This window comes from Ranitomeya imitator, chromosome 5 (genome assembly GCF_032444005.1).
Source record: "Ranitomeya imitator isolate aRanImi1 chromosome 5, aRanImi1.pri, whole genome shotgun sequence".
NCBI lineage: Eukaryota > Metazoa > Chordata > Amphibia > Anura > Dendrobatidae > Ranitomeya > Ranitomeya imitator.
Window position 1 is genome coordinate 387,845,984 of NC_091286.1, and position 23,250 is coordinate 387,869,233.

At 41.7% G+C, this 23,250-nt stretch overlaps 1 protein-coding gene across 5 annotated transcripts in view; it reads left to right on the top strand.

The window, feature by feature from the left end:
* CILK1 (ciliogenesis associated kinase 1) overlaps positions 1-23,250 on the top strand; it is a 107,171-nt gene that overhangs the window by 51,675 nt on the left and 32,246 nt on the right. For 2 of the 5 annotated variants that reach the window (XM_069726798.1, XM_069726797.1), the window contains exons 10-11: positions 1,894-2,084; positions 6,712-6,851. In XM_069726798.1, coding sequence (XP_069582899.1) covers positions 1,894-2,084; positions 6,712-6,851 — 331 coding nt within the window. Of the gene's footprint in view, positions 1-1,893; positions 2,085-6,711; positions 6,852-10,297; positions 11,507-23,250 lie in introns of those variants that run through there. The other 3 variants (XM_069726800.1, XR_011312427.1, XM_069726799.1) reach the window with 3 other exon arrangements.

The following is a 23,250-nucleotide window of genomic DNA, read 5'->3' on the forward strand; positions in this document are numbered from 1 at the left end:
ACTTTTTACATTTACCGGTAGTTGCTGCATTTCCCATACTAGGCTTATACTCGAGTCATTAAGTTTTCCCAGTTTTTTTTGTGGCAAAATTAGGAGGGTTGGCTTATACTCGGGTATATACGGTACTTCTGAAATAAAATGTAAATTAATTACCGTATATACTCGAGTATAAGCCGACCCCCCTAATTTTGCCACAAAAAACTGGGAAAACTTATTGACTCGAGTATAAGCCTAGGGTGGAAATGCAGCATTTACCGGTGAATTTCAAAAATAAAAATAGATCATTATTTCCCCATAGCTGTGCCATATAGTGCTCTGCACCGTTCATTATTGCCCCATAGCTGTGCTATATAGTGCTCTGCACCGTTCATACTGCCCCATAGCTGTGCCATATAGTGCTCTGCACCGTTCATACTGCCCCATAGCTGTGCCATATATGCTCTGCACCGTTCATATTTCCCCAAAGATGCTCCACATAAATCTGTGCCGCTGCAATAAAAAAAAATAAAAGCCATACTCGCCTCTCTTGCTTGTAGCTCCCAGCGTCCGGTCCCGGCGTCTCTGCGCACTGACTGATCAAGCAGAGGGCGCCGCGCACACTATATGGGTCATCGCGCCCTCTGACCTGAACAGTCAGAGCGGAGCGACGCTGGGAAGATGGAGCGGCGCCCGGCGGCTCGAACGAGGACCGGTAAATATGACATACTTACCTGGTCCCGGCGTCCGGCTCCTTCCCCCGGACAGCTGTCTTCAGTGCCGCAGCTTCTTCCTCTATCAGCGGTCACCGGCATCGCTGATTAGAGAAATGAATAGGCGGCTCCACCCCTATGGGAGGTGGAGCCGCCTATTCATTTCTCTAATGAGCGGTCCCACGTGACCGCTGAAGAGGGGAAGAGCTGCAGCACAGAAGACCGTGGGACGGCAGGGGGAGCGCCAGGATCGCTGGAAGCAGGTAAGTATGCCTCAGCGCCCTCACCCGCCGACCCTGCCACCCACCTTGACTCGAGTATAAGCCGAGAGGGGCACTTTCAGCCCAAAAATTTGGGCTGAAAATCTCGGCTTATACTCGAGTATATACGGTATGTAGAAATCATCATACAATGTGACTTTCTGTTTTTTATTTTTAGATTCTGTCTCACAGTTGAAGTGTAGCTACAATAGAAATTACAGACCTCTCCATTCTTTGTAGGTGGGAAAACTTGCAAAATTTGGCAATGTATTACCGTAAATACTTCTTTTCCCCACTGTATATTGAATATATTTGTGGGTAACATTAGTGAATGTGTAGTTATTTATTTGTAAGCTGGTAGACCTCTATTGGGTTTTTTTTTTCAGACTACTATATTGCATATATGTATTCTATGTTTTTTATTTCCCTTACAATTTTATATACAATGTATATTTGCGCTAGAGCAGGAGTGGGCAATTCATTTTCCAGAGGGGCCACATGGGAGATAATGACTGCTCTGGAGAGCCAAACTAATAATGCTAATAATAATTTCAGGCTATTGATTACAATTAATATAAATAATTATCACTTTAATATTGAGCATAAATAAGTATTTTGACATCCTCCTATATACCGTATGAGTCCACACACAGCCCCCATATCCTCTTCTATACAACGAGCCCCAACATAGCCCCCTGTATACAGTATGAGCTTCACATAGCCTCTCTATACATAAAAATATCCCATACACATGAAAAATAAACAAAACATACTTGCCTTACTCTGCTCCTGTCTCCTACGGTATGCACGAAGTCTCAGCAGCAGCACAATGAAATTACATCTAGATGGCATATGTAGCTTTCAGAATCTTCATTCTTCAAAAAACTCTGTCCTGTATCGGCATTTGGTGACCCCTTTGCATGTATTTATATTCATAATTTCAGAAGGTCTCTAACTTGGAGAATAGTACCTTGAACCTAAACACAAAAAATAGACGACGATGGGGATACATAACGAAAACGGTCAAGAGTTCAGATGAGTGGGAAGACTTGCAAGATCAGGATATTGACTCTTCCAATACTAGAACGGAAGCAAAGAATGACAGACATAAACCAGTCGGTGATGGCCTTTGTAGGTAAACAAATTTGTTGTTTGTTGTTTTTTTGTTTTTGCTTTCTCATTCTTTTATTAGACTAATCCTTTTTTGGATTGTTAGTACAAGTTTATTTTGAATTATGTTTTTTTTTTTTTTCCTTCCTTTCCAATCCATTTTATTGTGATATGTATTTATTCTATAATGGTGTATGCTGCAGTCCTCCTCTATTACAAGATCTAATTTTTCAGCTTGCAGATATTCTGACAAATGACTGGATGATTGTGAAGTATTTTTGGTGAACGTCTACAAAGTTCAGCCTATTGCTGTCATGGACTCGTGCCTAACTAAACAATTTATAAAACTGAATATCAGAATATTAAAACTGAGGAGGAACCTAGTTAATAGAATCATCCATGAGTGATATAATAAATAGTGACACGCTTTTTGCTGATCTTGTACTGCTTAGTAATTTAAATACAGTTGTGCTCAAAAGTTTACTTACCCCTGCAGAATTTTTGCTTTCTTGTTTTCTTTTCAGAGAAAATGAATGATAACCCCAAAACTTTTTCTCCACTCATGGTTAGTGGTTGGGTGAAGCCATTTATGTCAAATTACTGTGTTTTCTCAAAACATCCAAATGACCCTGATCAAAAGTTTACATACCCATTTCTTAATACCGTGTATTGCCCCCTCCAACATCAATGACAGCTTGAAGTCTTTTGTGGTAGCTGTGGATGAGGTTTTTTATTTTCTCAGATGGTAAAGCTGCCCACTCTTCTTGTCATAAAGCCCATTTCCCGTAAATTCCTGGGCTTTCCAGCATGAACTGCGCACTTGAGATCTCCCCTGCGTGGCTCAATGATATTGAGGTCAGGAGACCGAGATGGCTACTCCAGAACCTTCACTTTGTTCTGCTGTAGGCAATGACAGGTCGACTTGGCCTTGTGTTTTGGATCGTTGTCAGGTTGGAACATCCAAGTATGTCCCATGCGCAGCTTCCGGGCTGATGATTGCAAATTTGTCTCCAGTATTTGCTGATAACGTGCTGCATTAATCTTTCCTTCAATTTTCACCAAGTTTCCTGTGCATTTGTAGCTCACACATCCCCAAAACCACAGCGATTCCCCTCTGTGCTTTACAGTAGAAGTGGTGTTCCTTTCATCATAGGCCTTGTTGACCTCTCTCCAAATGTAACGTTTATGGTTGTGGCCAAAAAGTTAAATTTTGATCTCATCACTCCAAATTACCTTGTTCCAGAAGTTTTGAGGCTTGTCTCTGTGCTGTTTTGCGTATTGTAGGCGAGATACTTTGTGCACTAATGGCTTTCTTCTGGCGACTCAACCATGCAGCCCATTTTTCTTCAATTGCCTCATTATTGTGCATCTTAAAACAGCCACACTGCTATATTTCAGAGAGTCCTGTATTTCACCTGATGTTGTTTGTGGGTTTTTCTTTGCATCCCGAACAATTTTCTTGGCAGTTGTGGACGACATCTTTGTTTGTCTATCTGACTGGTTTTATTTTTACAGAGCCCCTGATTTTCCATTTGTTAATCAGTTCCAACGCTGCTGACTGGCATTATCAATTCCTTGGATATCTTTTTGTATCCCTTTCCTGTTTTATACAGTTCAACTACCTTTTCCTGTAGATCCGTTGACAATTCTTTTGCTTTCCCCACGACTCACAATCCAGAAATGTCAGTGGCTGCATGAAAGATGCAAGAGTCTGTCAGGATCCCAGAAACAAACTCTGCTTGTAATCAGTGTGTGTGTGCATAAAAGCAAACAGGTCACAGGTGAGGATGTTACCTTTAGTAGCCATTCAAATCCATTTGTGTCAACTTATGGGCATATTCTCAGGCCAAAATCACCAGGGTATGTGAACTTTTGATCAGTCATTTGGATGTGTTGGGTTGTCATTATGATCAAAAAGAGAAAACTCAGTAGTTTGACAATAAATGGCTTCACCCAACCACTGACCATGAGTGGAGAAAAAGTTTTGGTGTTATCATTCATGTACTCTGAAAAAAGGCCAAGAAAACAAAAATTCTGCCGGGGTATGTAAACTTTTGAGCACAACTGTGTAAGCCTGGTCTCTGGCATATGTGTGTGGTGGACTGACACATCAGTCAGCTGAGCAGGGAGTCTCCTCCCTCTATCAAACCTCTTAGATGCTGCTCTAAGGGTATGTTTCCACGGTCAGTATTGGCAGCGCTTTGGACGCAGCACATGTCCACTCTGTCCAATGCGCTGCCGGCTTTTGAACGCGTGATGATTCCGTATGTGTTAATTGAACAATGCGGAATCACCGCATCCTATACATTGTATGGTTGACTTTACCTTGCACAGACGGAGCGTCTCCGCAAGATAGATAGATAGATAGACATACAGACACACAGACACACACACACACACACACAACCTTTTTCTAATTTTGGTTATAATCATTACCACAATGGATTTTAAACTAAACAGTTCAGATGCAGTTGAAGTTCAGACTTCCAGCTTTCATTTGAGGGTATCCACTTTAAAATTGGATGAAGGGTTTAGGAGTTTCAGCTCCTTAACATGTGCCACCCTGTTTTTAAAGGGACCAAAAGTAATTGGACAATTGACTCCAAGGCTATTTCATGGACAGGTGTGGGCAATCCCTTCGTTATGTCATTCTCAATTAAGCAGATAAAAGGCCTGGAGTTGATTTGAGGTGTGGTGCTTGCATTTGGAAGGTTTTGCTGTGAAGTAAACATGTGGTCAAAGGAGCTCTCCATGCAGATGAAACAAGCCATCCTTAAGGCTACTTTCACACTAGCGTCAGTACAGGCCCGTCGCAGTGCGTCAGGCCGACGTACCAACGCATACTGTGAAATAAAATCACAACGGGGGCAGCGGATGCAGTTTTTCAACGCATCCGCTGCCCCATTGTAAGGTCCGGGGAAGGGGGGGCGGAGTTCCGGCCGCGCATGCACGGTTGGAAAAAGCGGAACCGACGGACAAAAAAAACTTTGCATGCAACGTTTTTTTTTTTTTTTTGTCCCGACGGACTGCAAAAACACAACGCATCCGTCGCACGACGGATGCGACGTGTGGCAATCCGTCGCAATGCGTCGCTAATGAAAGTCTATGGAGAAAAAACGCATCCTGCGGGCAACTTTGCAGGATGCGTTTTTTCTCCAAAACAACACATTGTGACGTGCGTCGAACGATGCTAGTGTGAAAGTAGCCTTAGCTGCGAAAACAGAAAAAAACCATCCGAGAAATTGCTACAATATTAGGAGTGGCAAAATCTACAGTTTTGTACATCCTGAGAAAGAAAGAAAGCACTGGTGAACTCATCAATGCAAAAAGACCTGGGCGCCCACGGAAGACAACAATAGTGGATGATCGCAGAATAATCTCCATGTTGAAGAGAAACCCCTTCACAACAGCCAACCAAGTGACCAACACTCTCCAGGAGGTAGGCGTATCAATATCCAAATCTACCATAAAGAGAAGACTGCATGGAGGTAAATACAGAGGGTTCACTGCTCGGTGCAAGCAACTCATAAGCATCAAGAATAAAAAGGCTAGACTGGACTTTGCTAAAAAAAAACATCTAAAAAAGCCAGCACAGTTCTGGAAGAACATTCTTTGGACAGATGAAACCAAGATCAACCTCTACCAGAATGATGGAAAGTGAAAAGTATGGCAAAGGCGTGGTACAGCTGATGATCCAAAGCATGCCACATCATCTGTAAATCACGGCAGAGGCAGTGTGATGGTTTGGGCATGCATGGCTGCCAGTGGTACTGGGTCACTAGTATTTATTGATGATGCGACACAGGACAGAAGCAGCCGAATGAATTCTGAGGTATTCAGAGCCATACTGTGTGCTCAGATCCAGCCAAATGCAGCCAAACTGATTGGTCGTCATTTCATACTACAGATGGACAATGACCCAAAACATAAAGCCAAAGCAACCAGGAGTTTATTAAAGCAAATAAGTGGAATATTCTTGAATGGCCAAGTCAGTCACCTGATCTCAACCCAATTGAGCATGCATTTCACTTGTTAAAGACTAAACTTCAGACAGAAAGGCTCACAAACAAACAGCAACTGAAAGCCGCCACAGTGAAGGCCTGGCAGAGCTTCAAAAGGGAGGAAACACAGCGTCTGGTGATGTTCATGAGTTCAAGACTTCAGGCAGTCATTGCCAACAAAGGGTTTTCAACCAAGTACTAGAAATGAACATTTTTATTTACAATTATTTAATCTGTCCAATTACTTTTGGTCCCTTTTTAAAAACAGGGTGACACACGTTAAGGAGCTGAAACTCCTAAACCCTTCATCCAATTTTAATGTGGATACCCTCAAATGAAAGCTGAAAGTCTGAACTTCAACTGCATCTTAATTTTGTTTAAAATTCATTGTGGGAATGTCTATAACCAAAATTAGAAAAATGTTGTCTCTGTCCAAATATATATGGACTTAACTGTATGTAAGGCAAGCGATGTACATTTTTTTTCATAGTGCATTTCAGCATTATTAATGTGAAAGTTGTTTGTATGGGACACTTATATTCAAACCAGTCAGACCAATAGAGGCCTATTTATGCCTATTGAAGTATTATAATTTGCATTCACATTAAACTTCTGATTTTCCTTTTATCATTCTACCTGCTAATCCTAAAGCAGCTTTGAGAGTATCTTAGATTTGAAGGATGAATTTGGTACTAGACCTGTGCACTCCTCATTCTCCAGACAAGACACTGCAGCATCCAGGAGAACGTCGGCTAAGCAACATTACCTGAAACATGCCAGGTATTTGCCTGGTCAGTACAGCCATTATTTATTTCCTTCAGCATTTGGTAACGAAAACTCACATTATGTGTATGAACGTTTTGTATGTGTGTGTGTGTAAAATATATATAGGCCCGATTCTAACGCATCAGGTATTCTAGAATATGCATGTCCACGTAGTATATTGTCCAGCCACATAGTGTATATAGCAGAGCCACATAGTATATTGCCCAGCACAGAGCCACGTAGTATAGGGACTTAAAAAAAAAAACTCACCTATAGCCCGTTGAAGTCCTGCTATACTTACCCTCCGCCGCCTTTCTCACTCCTCTCCACGCTCCCGGGACCGCTCCATTGCAAGCGGCAGCTTGCGGTCCCGTCCCAGGGCTGGTGTGAGCAGGACCTATGATGACGTTGCGGTCACATGACCGACCGTGACGTCACGGCAGGTCCTTGTCGCACACCAGCCCTGGGACGGGTGCGGAAGCTGGCGCTTGCAATGGAGTGGTCCCGGGAGCGTGGAGAGGAGCGAGAAAGGCGGCGGAGGGTGAGTATAGCAGGTTTATTGTTTTTTTTTTTTTAATTATTTTTTAACATGACATATTTTTTACTATTGATGCCGCATAGGCAGCATCAATAGTTAAATAGTTGGGGACACACAGGGTTAATAGCAGCGGTAACGGAGCGCGTTACACCGCGGGCCGTTACCGCTGCCGTTAACCCTGTGTGAGTGAAGGGGATTACGGAGCGGGCGCCGGGCAGTGAGTGCAGGGGAGTAGGGGAGGGACTAATCGGACTGTGGCCGTCGCTGATTGGTCGCGGCAGCCATGACAGGCAGCTGCCGAGACCAATCAGCGAACGAATAACCGTAACAGAAAGACAGACGGAAGTGACCCTTAGACAATTATGATTATATATATATATATATGTATGTGTGTGTGTCCAAACGTTTGGTCTGTGCTGTATATATAATTTAAAAAATTGGAGCGGCACCGAACGCAATACCTCAACCGAGTGCACGCATCCCCAGCTAGCAGTCTCAGAAGGCTCCTTGCAACAGTAGGAAAAAAAACAAGGTGGGGGGGGAGGGGGGAAACAGCACAGCAGACTTCCAGAAAAAAAGTGATGTTCATTACGCAAATGGCATGGCAACGTAAAGGAGATGGATATTCCCACCTATAAAGAACTAGCTGAATAGCCCAGCGTGAGGTATTATAGCGTGAGGTGTTATAACCATTATTAGTTATAACTCCTATCTTCTCTCATTCCCCTCACACCTCTCATTTTCCCCCTCACTCCTCTCATTTCCCCCCCAACACCTGTCATTTTGACCTCACACCTGTCATTTTCCCCTCAGTATATACCTGTATGTCATCTCCCCTGTATATAGTATATACCTGTATGTCCTCTCCTGTATTAGACCTTGTTCCCACGTTATTTGGTCAGTGTTTTTACCTCGGTATTTGTAAGCTAAAACTTGGAGTAATACTATAGAAGAAAGAATCCTGCACCACTGCAACACCTGAGCCCAAATATCCACTGTGTGTGATAACCACGTCAAATATACCACCCTTTCGGATTCACGAGTGCCAAACCCTGTAAACAATTGCATAAATCCATATACTGAAGAGAAAAAAGGGTGGCACTAAAATCCAATCTTTATTGTGACGATTTAAAACCTCTTCAGCAAGGGTGTAGAACAGGAAGAAATAAAAATCGGACGACAGCCGTTTCGCGGTCCCTTGCGCTTCTACGATCCTGTTGGTACTGGGAAGTGACGAAGCAGAACAAATACCCTATGGCAAATGGGGTCCTCCCACATTTTTTTTCGCTCTCCTCCACCTCACTCCCTTACAATTCCCAAAATGCCTGTAACATACCTAGTGCAATAAATATATACAATTTCACATTTAAAATGGCATGATCGATACACAAAACCTCAAGGGACCAGAGCTTATACATTTTTCAGAGAAATTCACGGAAAAGACTTTGTCAAAACAATTTTTTCTTACTTTCAAAAAACCTTTTCACAAAAAAACAGACATGTCTAATTTATCATTGAAGCCTCTAGCTTCCAAGGAACGAGATAGATATAGCAGAAATGGGCAACAGGGGACCATTGGATACTTGTAGGAGAAATTCGAGTCTGCGAGATGTACCATACTCGTTCATAATCGCATGAGGGCTGATAAAAAAGATTGGCTGGGGATGGGCACCCCCAAGGGCGATTTTAAATGTGGCCATTGTTCCTCTTGTTCTCAACACCTTGTAGGTCATGCTTTGCAAATAGGTTCCATTCATCATGTTGTACGGGACTTTATTTCATGCGGGACTAATTATGTGGTTTATGCTTTATTTTGCCCATGCAGGTTTTTTTATATTGGGAAAACTATTCGCCCTTTATTCATTTGATTTTGGGAACACGTGAATTCAATTCGTATGGATAAAGGAGTTCCACGACTTATTAAACATATTAGAGAACAACATGAAGGGGATTCAGGTGTCCTACGTTTTGCAGGAAAGGGTTACTCCACCAGGACAAGGGGGAGATTTACATAAATTACTCCTGAGAAGAGAAGCCAGGTGGATAGTAAGTACACAGGCCTTGGAAGCTACAGGCTTCAATGATAAATTAGACATGTCTGGATTTTTTTTTTGTGTGAAAAGGTTTTTTTGAAAGAAAGAAAAAATTTGTTTTGACAAAGTTTTTTTTCCGTGAATTTCTCTGAAAAATGTATAAGCTCTGGTCACTTGAGGTTTTGTGTATCGATCATGCCATTTTAAATGTGAAATTGTATATATTTATTGCACTAGGTATGTTACAGGTATTTTGGGAATTGTAAGGGAGTGAGGTGGAGGAGAGCGAAAAAAATGTGGGAGGACCCTATTTGCCATAGGGTATTTGTTCTGCCTCGTCACTTTCCAGTACCAACAGGACCCATAGAAGTGCAAGGGAGCGCGAAATGGCCGTCCTCCGATTTTTATTTTATTTTTTTCCCGTTCTACACCCCGGCTGAAGATGTTTTAAATCGTCACAATATCACAATAAAGATTGGATTTTAGAAACTTTTTTTTTTTCTCTTCAGTATATGGATTTAAAAATTGGAGTAAAACAATCAGAGGAAAAGTTTATTAAAAACCCGTCACCGCTTCTGTATTTTTATTTTTATTTTTTTTGCCCTTCACATCTCTATTCATGAGGTTCCGCTCTTTCCATTGACGTCATGCCTCACAGAAGCAACTCCATTCTAGACACGAAGCTAGATGTGGCCTGTGCCTGCTATGCGGACTGGGCGTGACTAAGGAAAACTGTTGCTCATAGCAACCAATCACAGCTCCTCTTTCATCTTTTTAAATCGCTCTGGTGCAATAAAAGATGCTTAGTTATTGGTTGTGGAGAGGGCGTGGCCAATACACGCATACACTCAGCTTTATATATTAGAGAGGTCTGTGATTTTTTTTTTTTTTTTAATCTTAGGTACACAACTGAGAGACCGAAGCTACCTACCAGCAAGGATTCTGGCTCTCACAGACCTGTTAGGTTTTTCTTTAAGAAGCCCTCCTTCTCTGCACTCGCTACCTGTATTAATTGCACCTTTTTGAACTCAATACCTGTATACGACACACACAATCACATTCCAACCTCTCCATAATGGCCAAGACCAAAGGGCTGTCTAAGGACACCATGGACAAAATTGTGGACCTGCACAAGGCTTGGAATGGGCTACAGGACAATAAGTAAGCAGCTTGGTGAAAGGGCAGCGACTATTGGCACTATTATTAGAAAATGGAAGAAACATAAGATGACTGTCAATCTTCCTTGGTCTGAGGCTCCATGCAGAATTTTGCTACTTTGGTTAAGGATGTTTCTGAGAGCAGTCAGGAATTAGCCCAGCACTACACAGGAAAACCTGGTAAATAACCTGAAGAGAGCCGAGACCAGTCTGAAACATTACTGCTAATAATACACTATGCCGTCATGGATTAAAATCCTGCAACATAACCCTGCTCGCCCCAGCATGTGTCCAGGCCTGTTTGAAGTTCACCAATGACCATCTGAATGATCCAGAGGAGGCATAGGAGAAGACCAAATTTGTCAGATAAAACCAAAATAGTCAACTCCACTTGCCATGTTTGGAGGACGAAGGATAAGTACAACCCAAAGAACACCATCCCAACCATGAAGCATAATGGGGGGAAAAGTCCTACTTTAGGGGTGCTTTTCTGCAAAAAAGACAAGATAATTGCACCGTATTGGAGAGGATGGAAGGAGTCATGCATTGCAAGGTTGGACAACAGCCTCCTTCTTTCAGTAAGAGTATTGTGGCTGGGTCTTCCAGCATGACAGTGGCCCAAAACACATAGCCTGGGCAACTGAGGAGTGACTCCGTGAGAAGCATTTCAAGGTCCTGGAGTGGGCTAGCCAGTCTACAGACCTGAACCCAACAGAAAATCTTTGGAGGGAGCTGAATTTTAGTGTTGCCCTGCGACAGCCCAAAATGAATGATCTAGAGAAGATCTGTATGGAGGAGTGGGCCAAAATTACTTCTGCAGTGTGTGCAAACTTGGTCAAGAACTACAGGAAACGTCTGACCTTTGTAATTGTAAACAAAGGTTTCTGTACCAAATACGAAGTTCTGTTTTTCTATTGTATCAAATGCTTCATGCAATAAAATGCAAATTATGTAAAAATTATACAATGTGATTTTCTGTTCTTTATTTTTAGATTCTGTCTCACAATTGAAGTGTACCTACATTCTTTGTAGGTGAGAAAAATTGCAAAATCTGTATTATATACTTAATATATGTATACGTTCACAAATAACCCCTTTTAGAAGTCTTGTTGTGATGAATCGCCACCATGTATTTGGTAATTTGGATACTGAATTATGAGGGGTTTTTTCAGCCATTGTTGACTTGGGTCCATTAAAAGTAACAATAACTAAAGGGAACCTGTCATGTTGTACATGAAGTCTGATCTGTGGAAAATATGGTATAGAGAATAAGCTGAGCAGAATAATGTATTCTGCAGGTTTTTTTGGAAAAGATTCAGTATAACTTGTATGTAATAAATTAAAAATCCCCAGTGTTTGCATGCAGATGAGTCTAGTGGGTGGGCCTAATCAGTGATTGACCGCTATCTCTGCATGCAGTCATACAGTGAATATGGTCAATCCCTGCATTTGACAGCCCACTGGACTCATACATACAAACGCCAGGAATTTCAATGAATAACATGCAAGTTTTACAGAAACTTTTCCCAAAAAATGTAAATCAATCTAAGCAACTTTCACTTGCCTGCAGAACTGATATGGTTTTCAACATTACAAGTTTCCTTATAAAGAATAATTAAACGTATTTCTCTTTTTATTGATCCAAGTTGCAGTTATAAATGTTTGTAATATGCTCCTACTTTTTTCTTAGTTACATTCTCTCCCTAAAGGCCCCTTCACATTAAGCGACGCTGCAGCGATACCGACAACGATCCGGATCGCTGCAGCGTCACTGTTTGGTCGCTGGAGAGCTGTCACACAGACCGCTCTCCAGCGACCAACGATGCCGGTAACCAGGGTAAACATCGGGTAACTAAGCGCAGGGCCGTGCTTAGTAACCCGATGTTTACCCTGGTTACCATCCTAAAAGTAAAAAAAACAAACACTACATACTTACCTAACGCTGTCTGTCCTCCAGCGCTGTGCTCTGCACTCCTCCTGTACTGTCTGTGTGAGCACAGCGGCCGGAAAGCAGAGCGGTGACGTCACCGCTCTGCTTTCCGGCTGACCGACGCTCACAGCCAGAGCAAAGAAGCAGAGCGCCGGGGACAGACAGCTGAAGGTAAGTATGTCGTGTTTGTTTTTTTTACTTTTAGGATGGTAACCAGGGTAAACATCGGGTTACTAAGCGCGGCCCTGCGCTTAGTTACCCGATGTTTACCCTGGTTACCAGTGAAGACATCGCTGGGTCGGTGTCACACACGCCGATTCAGCGATGTCTACAGGGAGTCCAGCGACGAAACAAAGTTCTGGACTTTCTTCCCCGACCAGCGACAGCACAGCAGGGGCCTGATCGCTGCTGCGTGTCACACTGGACGATATCGCTAGCGAGGACGCTGCAACGTCATGGATTGCTAGCGATATCGTCTAGTGTGACGGTACCTTAACTCTATGCTGAAATTGCTGTTTTAAGTACTGTAAGGGGGCAGTAGGACACCTGGTGGATGAGAGCGAAACCTGGAATAATGCTTTAGTACATATAAGATTAAGAGGTTAATCGGCCATGACAGATTGATTGCAAGCAGCTGAAGAGTTGGGGTGTGGTTCACGTTGTAAAATGAGACCTGTTTGTCTCACACATGGTTCTGTATATGGAGGTGTGCAGATCTCCTGAATTGAGTGCCTTTTCCTAAAGGACTAATTTTGACTCTAATCCAGGCAGTCTAACCAGCACTATTTTATGGACTTAGGCCGGCTTCACACTCAGCGTATGAAAATACGGTCCGTATATTACGGCCGTAATACGCTGAAATGTCCCGACAATAGTGGTCCGTAGCTCCTCCGTAGGCAGGGTGTGTCAGCGTTTTTTGCGCATGGCATCCTCCGTATGTAATCCGTATGGCATCCGTACTGCGTGGTTTTCTCGCAGGCTTGCAAAACCAACATACCGCTATAGAAGTGATCCATGTGTCCCAAAAAGAAAAAAATATATATATATACTGTGTATGTGTGTATATATATATATATATATATATATATATATATATATATATGTCAGTGAGATACATATATGTATATATATTAATATTTTTTCCAGCGCTATACAGCTTGAAAGCCGGTAATTCAATTACCGGCTTTTTCCTTCTCCTTCCTAAAACCCGACATGATTTGAGACATGGTTTACATACAGTAAACCATGTCTTCTCTCCATTTTTTTTGCAGATTCCACACTACTAATGTCAGTAGAGTGTATCTGCAAAATTTGGCCGTTCTAGCTCTTAAAATAAAGGGTTAAATGGCGGAAAAAATTGGCGTGGGCTCCCGCGCAATTTTCTCCGCCAGAGTAGTAAAGCCAGTGACTGAGGGCAGATATTAATAGCCTGGAGAGGGTCCACGGTTATTGGCCCCCCCCTGGCTAAAAACATCTGCCCCCAGCCACCCCAGAAAAGGCACATCTGGAAGATGCGCCTATTCTGGCACTTGGCCACTCTCTTCCCATTCCCGTGTAGCGGTGGGATATGGGGTAATGAAGGGTTAATGCCACCTTGCTACTGTAAGGTGACATTAACCCCTCTGTGACCTTAGACGTACTATCCCGTCGAGGTGCCCTGGGCTTATCTGACCCTGGACGGGATAGTACGTCATAGCCGATCGCGGCCGGGTGTCAGCTGCTTATCGCAGCTGACATCCGGCACATTAACCCCTGGCACACCGCGATCAAAGATGATCGATGTGCCGGCGGTGCAGGGAAGCACCGCGCAGGGAGGGGGCTCCCTGCGGGCTTCCCTGAGACCCCCGGAGCAACACGATGTGATCGCGTTGCTGCGAGGGTCTCACCTCCCTCCCTGCTCCCTCCAGCCCCGGATCCAAGATGGCTGCGGATCCGGGTCCTGCAGGGAGGGAGGTGGCTTCACAGAGCCTGCTCAGAGCAGGCACTGTGAAGCCTGCAGCGCTGCATGTCAGATCAGTGATCTGACAGAGTGCTGTGCAAACTGTCAGATCACTGATCTGTGATGTCCCCCCCTGGGACAAAGTAAAAAAGTAAAAAAAAAATTTTCCAAATGTGTAAACAAAAATAAAAAAAAATATTCCAAAATAATGAAAAAAAAAAAAAATATTATTCCCATAAATACATTTCTTCATCTAAATAAAAAAAAAAAAAACAATAAAAGTACACATATTTAGTATCGCCGTGTCCGTAACGACCCGACCTATAAAACTGTCCCACTAGTTAACCCCTTCAGTAAACACCGTAAGAAAAAAAAAAAACGAGGCAAAAAACAACGCTTTATTATCATACCGCCGAACAAAAAGTGGAATAACACGCGATCAAAAAGACAGATATAAATACCCATGGTACCGCTGAAAGCGTCATATTGTCCCGCAAAAAAAGAGCCGCCATACAGCATCATCAGCAAAAAAATAAAAAAGTTATAGTCCTGAGAATAAAGCGATGCAAAAATAATTATTTTTTCTGTAAAATAGTTTTTATCGTATAAAAGCGCCAAACCATAAAAAAATGATATAAATGAGGTATCGCTGTAATCGCACTGACCCGAAGAATAAAACTGATTTATCAATTTTACCAAACGCGGAACGGTATAAACGCCTCCCCCAATAGAAATTCATGAATAGCTGGCTTTTGGTCATTCTTCCTCACAAAAATCGGAATAAAAAGCGATCAAAAAATGTCACGTGCCCAAAAATGTTTTCAATAAAAACGTCAACTCGTCCCGCAAAAAACAAGACCTCACATGACTCTGTGGACCAAAATATGGAAAAATTATAGCTCTCAAAATGTGGTATTGCAAAAAATATTTTTTGCAATAAAAAGGGTCTTTCAGTGTGTGACGGCTGCCAATCATAAAAATCCGCTAAAAAACCCGCTATAAAAGTAAATCAAACCCCCCTTCATCACCCCCTTAGTTAGGGAAAAATAAAAAAAAATGTATTTATTTCCATTTTCCCGCTAGGGCTAGGGTTAGGGCTAGGGTTAGGGCTAGGGTTGGGGCTACAGTTAGGGTTGGGGCTAAAGTTAGGGTTAGGGTTTAGATTACATTTACAGTTGGGAATAGGGTTGGGATTAGGGTTAGGGGTGTGTCAGGGTTAGAGGTGTGGTTAGGGTTACCGTTGGAATTAGGGTTAGGGGTGTGTTTAGATTAGGGTTTCAGTTATAATTGGGGGGTTTCCACTGTTTCGGCACATCAGGGGCTCTCCAAACACGACATGGCGTCCGATCTCAATTCCAGCCAATTCTGCGTTGAAAAAGTAAAACAGTGCTCCTTCCCTTCCGAGCTCTCCTGTGTGCCCAAACAGGGGTTTACCCCAACATATGGGGTATCAGCGTACTCAGGACAAATTGGACAACAACTTTTGTGGACCAATTTCTCCTGTTACCCTTGGGAAAATACAAAACTGGGGGCTAAAAAATAATTTTTGTGGGAAAACAAAAAGATTTTTTATTTTCACGGCTCTGCGTTATAAACTGTAGTGAAACACTTGGGGGTTCAAAGTTCTCACAACACATCTAGATAAGTTCATTGAGGGGTCTAGTTTCCAATATGGGGTCACTTGTGGGGGGTTTCTACTGTTTAGGTACATTAGGGGCTCTGCAAACGCAATGTGACGCCTGCAGACCAATCCATCTAAGTCTGCATTCCAAATGATGCTCCTTCCCTTCCGAGCCCTCCCATGCGCCCAAACGGTGGTTCCCCCCCACATATCGGGTATCAGCGTACTCAGGACAAATTGGACAACAACATTTAGGGTCCAATTTCTCCTGCTAACCTTGGAAAAATACAAAACTGGGGGCTAAAATATAATTTTTGTGGAAAAAAAAATATTTTTTATTTGCATGGCTCTGCGTTATAAACTGTAGTGAAATACTTGGGGGTTCAAAGCTCTCACAACACATCAAGATGAGTTCCTTAGGGGGTCTACTTTCCAAAATGGTGTCACTTGTGGGGGGTTTCTACTGTTTAGGTACATTAGGGGCTCTGCAAACGCAATGTGACGCCTGCAGACCATTCCATCTAAGTCTGCATTCCAAATGGCGCTCCTTCCCTTCCGAGCCCTCCCATGCGCCCAAACAGTGGTTTACTGCCACATATGGGGTATCAGCGTACTCAGGACAAATTGTACAACAACTTTTGAGGTCCAATTTCTTCTCTTACCCTTGGAAAAATAAAAAATTGGGGGCAAAAATATAATTTTTGTGAAAAAATATGATTTTTTATTTTTACGGTTCTGCATTATAAACTTCTGTGAAGCACTTGGTGGGTCAAAGTGCTCACCACACCTCTAGATAAGTTCCTTAGGGGGTCTACTTTCCAAAATGGTGTCACTTGTGGGGGGTTTCAATGTTTAGGCACATCAGTGGCTCTCCAAACGCAACATGGCGTCCCATCTCAATTTCTGTCAATTTTGCATTGAAAAGTCAAATAGCGCTCCTTCCCTTCCGAGCTCTCCCATGCGCCCAAACAGTGGTTTACTGCCACATATGGGGTATCAGCGTACTCAGGACAAATTGGACAACAACTTTCTGGGTCCAATTTCTCCTGTAACCCTTGGTAAAATAAAACAAATTGGAGCTGAAGTAAATTTTTTGTGTAAAAAAGTTAAATGTTCATTTTTATTTAAACATTCCAAAAATTCCTATTAAACACCTGAAGGGTTAATAAACTTCTTGAATGTGGTTTTGAGCACCTTGAGGGGTGCAGTTTTTAGAATGGTGTCACACTTGGGCATTTTCTATCATATAGACCCCTCAAAATGACTTCAAATGAGACGTGGTCCCTAAAAAAAAAAATGGTGTTGTAAAAATGAGAAATTGCTGGTCAACTTTTAACCCTTATAACTCCCTAACAAAAAAAAAAATTGGTTCCAAAATTATGCTGATGTAAAGTAGACATGTGGGAAATGTTACTTATTAAGTATTTTGTGTGACATATCTCTGTGATTTAATTGCATAAAAATTCAAAGTTTGAAAATTGCGAAATTTTCAAAATTTTCGCCAAATTTCTGTTTTTTTCACAAATAAACGCAGGTACTATCAAAGAAATTTTACCACTATCATGAAGTACAATATGTCACGAGAAAACAATGTCAGAATCACCAGGATCCGTTGAAGCGTTTCGGAGTTATAACCTCATAAAGGGACAGTGGTCAGAATTGTAAAAATTGGCCTGGTCATTAACGTGCAAACCACCCTTGGGGGTAAAGGGGTTAAGCCTAATTAATAATGGAGAGGCGTCAATTATGACACCTATCCATTATTAATCCAATTGTAGTAAAGGGTTAAATAAAACACAAACACATTATTTAAAATTATTTTAATGAAATAAAAACAATGGTTGTTTGAGTATTTTATTCTACGCCCAATCCAGTCACTGAAGACCCTCGTTCTGTGAAAGAAATAACATAATAAACCAACAATATACTTACCCTCCGCAGATCTGTAACGTCCAACGATGTAAATCCTTCTGAAGGGGTTAAAACATTTTGCAGCAAGGAGCTTTGCTAATGCAATGCTACTCCTCGCTGCAAAACCCCGGGGAATGAGTCTAAATATAGATCAATGAGCTATATTTAGCTTCATTTGCGGTGAGGCGCCCTCTGCTGGATGTTCATAGATCGTGGGAAATTACCTAGAAAGCCTGGGAGCTTTCTAGGTAATTTCCCACGATCTATGAACATCCAGCAGAGGGCGCCTCACCGCAAATGAAGATAAATATAGCTCATTGATCTATATTTAGACTCATTCCCCGGGGTTTTGCAGCGAGGAGTAGCATTGCATTAGCAAAGCTCCTTGCTGCAAAATGTTTTAACCCCTTCAGAAGGATTTACATCGTTGGACGTTACAGATCTGCGGAGGGTAAGTATATTGTTGGTTTATTATGTTATTTCTTTCACAGAACGAGGGTCTTCAGTGACTGGATTGGGCGTAGAATAAAATACTCAAACAACCATTGTTTTTATTTCATTAAAATAATTTTAAATAATGTGTTTGTGTTTTATTTAACCCTTTACTACAATTGGATTAATAATGGATAGGTGTCATAATTGACGCCTCTCCATTATTAATTAGGCTTAATGTCACCTTACAATAGCAAGGTGGCATTAACCCTTCATTACCCCATATCCCACCGCTACACGGGAATGGGAAGAGAGTGGCCAAGTGCCAGAATAGGCGCATCTTCCAGATGTGCCTTTTCTGGGGTGGCTGGGGGCAGATATTTTTAGCCAGGGGGGGGCCAATAACCGTGGACCCTCTCCAGGCTATTAATATCTGCCCTCAGTCACTGGCTTTACTACTCTGGCGGAGAAAATTGCGCGGGAGCCCACGCCAATTTTTTCCGCCATTTAACCCTTTATTTTAAGAGCTAGAACGGCCAAATTTTGCAGATACACTCTACTGACATTAGTAGTGTGGAATCTGCAAAAAAAATGGAGAGAAGACATGGTTTACTGTATGTAAACCATGTCTCAAATCATGTCGGGTTTTAGGAAGGAGAAGGAAAAAGCCGGTAATTGAATTACCGGCTTTCAAGCTGTATAGCGCTGGAAAAAATATTAATATATATACATATGTGTCTCACTGACATATATATATATATATATATATATATATATATATATATATATATATATATATATATATATATATATATATATATATATATATATATATATATATATATATATATATATATATATATATATATATATATATATATATACCTATTCTATGTGTACACATTTATTCTACTGTAAGCTGTCAGTGTGATTTTACTGTACACCGCACTGAATTGCCGGCTTTTCTCTCTAACAGCGCTGCGTATTTCTCGCAAGTCACACTGCTTGTCCGTGTGTAATCCGTATTTTTCACGCTTCCATAGACTTTCATTGGCGTATTTCTTGCGCAGTACGGTGACACACGCAGCATGCTGCGATTTTGTACGGCCGTAGAAAGCCGTATAATACTGATCAGTAAAATACGGCAGATAGGAGCAGAGGCATAGAGAATAATTGTGCCGTATTTTTTGCGAGTTTTACGGACGTAGTTTCTGCGCTCTTACGTCCGTAAAACTCGCAAGTGTGAAGCCGGCCTTACTTTGTTACTTTGTTTTATTTTGTGCCAGACAAAGTACTTGAGTTTTCTTGTTATGTGGTTTGTGAAGACTTAAATAAACCATCTTAACTTTAACCCCTTTACCACCTTGGATATCCATTCCTCCTTGTTGCCTGATACTTAATGACTTGGGACAGATGGATATGTCGGGGCGATTTTGAGCGCACAAATGTTGAGCGCAATCGCCGCCAGGTGTCAGTTGATGCCGGCACTCAGTGCCAGGAGCAGTCCCACACCACTTTCGGCACTTTAACCCCCTAAATGCTGCAATCGAACTCAATCGCAGCATTTTGGGAGCAGGCTGAGGGAAGAAAGCCCCTCTGCCCTTGGATTGGAGACCTCATGACGTCATTGTGGGATCCCGATCATTGCCATGGTAACCCGATGTCGTCATTATGACATCCAGGTCTCCAGGCACTAGAAAGTTAGTTAGATCATGCGCAGTGAATGATCTAACTAACTTGTGTCTTCAGGTCTGACAGGTTATAAGGTATAGCAATGCTTCAGCATTGTTATACCTTATAACTGCGATCAGACTACAGAAAGTGAAAGTCCCCATAGTGGGAATAAGTAAAAAATGTAAAGGAAAAAAAAATGCACTACCGTTCCAAAGTTTAGGTTCACTTAGAAATTTCCTTATTTTTTTTTTTTTTAAAGAAAAGCACATTTTTTTTCCAGTGAGGCTAACATTACATGATTCAGAAATACACTTTATACTTTGTTAATGTGGTAAATGACTATTGTAGCTCCAAATGTCTGGTTTGTAATGCAAAATCTTCATAGGTGTATAGAGGCCCATTTCCAACAACCATCACTCCAGTGTTCTAATGGTACTTTGTGTTTGCTATCTCTGTAAGAAGGCTAATGGATGGTTAGAATACCCTTGAAAACCCTTGTGCAAGTATGTTAGCACAGCTGTAAACAGTTTGGCTGAGTAGAGAACCTATAAACCTGACCTTTCTTTAAGCTAGTTGAGTATTTGGAGCATTACATTTGTTGGTTCGATTAAACTCTCAAAATGACCAGAAAAAAATAATTTTCTTGTGAAACTCGACAGTTTATTCTTGTTCTTAGAAATGAAGGCTTTTCCATGTGAGAAATTGCCAAGAAACCGAAGATTTCCTACAACGGTGTGTACTACACCCTTCAGATGAGAGCACAAACAGGCTCTAACCAGAGTAGAAAGAGACGTGGGAGCCCTCTGCACAACTGAGCAACAAAGACAAGTACATTAGAGTCTGTAGTTTGAGAAATCGACGCCTCACAGGTCCTCAACTGGCAGCTTCATTAAATAGTACATGAAAAAAGCCAGTGTAAACGTCAACAGTGCAGAGGCGACTTCAGGATGCTGGCCTTCAGGGCAGAGTGGCAAAGAAAAAGCCATATCTGAGACTGGATATAAAAAAGGAAAAGATTAATATGAGCAAAAGAACACAGACGTTGGACAGAGGAAGATTGGAAAAAAGTGTTATGCTCAGGCGAATCCAAGTTTGAGGTGTTTGGATCACACAGAACAACCTTTGTGGTACGCAGGACAACTGAAAAGATGCTGGAAGAGTGTCTTGACGCCATCTGTCAAGCATGGTGGAGGTAATGTGATGGTCTGGGTTTGCTTTGGTGCTGGTAAAGTGGGAGATTGGTACAAGCTAAAAGGGATTTGGATAAGGAAGGCTATTACTCCATTTTGCAACGCCATGTCATTTGTGGACAGCGCTTGATTGGAGCCAATTTCATCCTACAACAGAACAATGACCCAAAGCACACCTCCAAATTATGCAAGAACTATTTAGGGAAGAGGCAGGCAGATGGTATTCTATCTGTAATGGAGTGGCCAGCGCAGTCACCAGATCTACGCAAAAAGTGCCCATCAAGCCAAACTAACTTGTGGGAGGGCTTCTGGAAACATGGGGTGCAATTTCTCCAGATTACCTTAGCAAATTATCTGATAGAATGCCAGAGGTCTGCAATGCTGTAATTGCTACAAAGGGAGCATTCTTTGACGAAAGCCAAGTTTGAAGAAGAAAATTATTTCAAATAAAAATCTTTTTTTTTTTTTTTTTTTTTTGAACCTTGTCAATGTCTGGACCAGATTTTAAATTCATTTGGCAACTCATTTGATTAATAAAGGATGAGTTTTCAAGGAAAACACAATTGTCTGGGTGACCCTAAACTTTGGAACTGTAGTGTATATATTTTCCTGAAAAAAAAAAAAAAATACAGATATCTACACATTTGGTAATGTCACGCCAGAACAACCCAACCTAAAAACTGTCCCACTAGTTAACCCCTTTAGTGAACACCATGTAATTAAAAAAAAAAAAAAAAAAATGCTTGATCATCAAACCGCCAAACAAAAAGTGGAAGGAAACACGCTCAAGAAGATGAATATAAATATGGTATTGCTGAAAACGTCATCTTGTCCTGCAAAAAAAGCCATCATGCAACTCCCATCAGCAGAAAAATAAACCAGTTGTAGCTCTCAGAATAAAGCTATGCAAAAATATTTTTTTTTCTTATAACATGAGTTTTTATTGTGTAAAAGCACCAAAACCTAGAAAAAGTATAGAAATGTGGTATCGCTGTAATCTTATTGACCTGAAGAATAACTCTGCATTATCAATTTTACCACACGAGGAACGAACTTAAAAGAAAAACTGGTTTTTGATCATTATGCCTCCCAAAAATCGGAATAGAAAGCATCGAAAAGTCGTGTCCGAAAATGGTACCAATAAAAACGTCAACTCGTCCCACACAAAACAAACTCTCACATCACTAGTTTTTGCAATAAAAAGCATCTTTTAGTGTGTGACAGCAGCCAAACCTAAAAACCCGATCTAAATTTGATATCCCTGTAATTGCACGGACCCAAAGAATAAAGTCACCTAATCACTTATACCGCACAAGGAATGGAGTAAAAAATAAATAAAACCAGTTCTTCACCTACTGTTGATTTGCTCAATCTGCTTCCCAAACATCACAGGCTTTGCGCACATTTATAATGTGCTCTACGCTGAGTGCTTACACTGGGGTTTCCATCTGAATTACGTATTTCAGAGATTTACACGGAAGATTCCCTATAATGAGGCAGATTGAGGCACTCTGGATGCCCTCTGGCCTATGATCCGGCGGTGTCTCTTTTTAGGCGTGCAAAAAAGTGCAGTCTGCTGCAGTTTTGTGCAATTTTGAGAAGGACAACACTGAACAGCGGCCAGACCGAGTCCAGAGTAACTCCGCTGCCTCATTATAGTGAATGGATCCCTCGGGGGTTTCGCCTGAATCACCTCATATTTAAATACATTCCTTGAAGAGTCGTTTCCAAAATGGGGGGAGGGGGGGGGGGGAAGGTTCCACTGTAGGCCCATCAGGGGCTCTCCAAATGGGACTTGGTGTTCGCTAATAATTACAACCTTTTGAGTTCAAAAAATCAAATGATGCTCCTTCCTTTCCGATCCCTGCTGTTGCCCAGTGTTTTTCCCCCACATATGGTGTATCTACATGCTCGGGAGAAATTGCACAACTAAGTTTAGGGTTCTTTTTTTTTTTTCCTGTTACCCTTGTTAAAGAAAAAAATATGGGTCCAAAGTAACA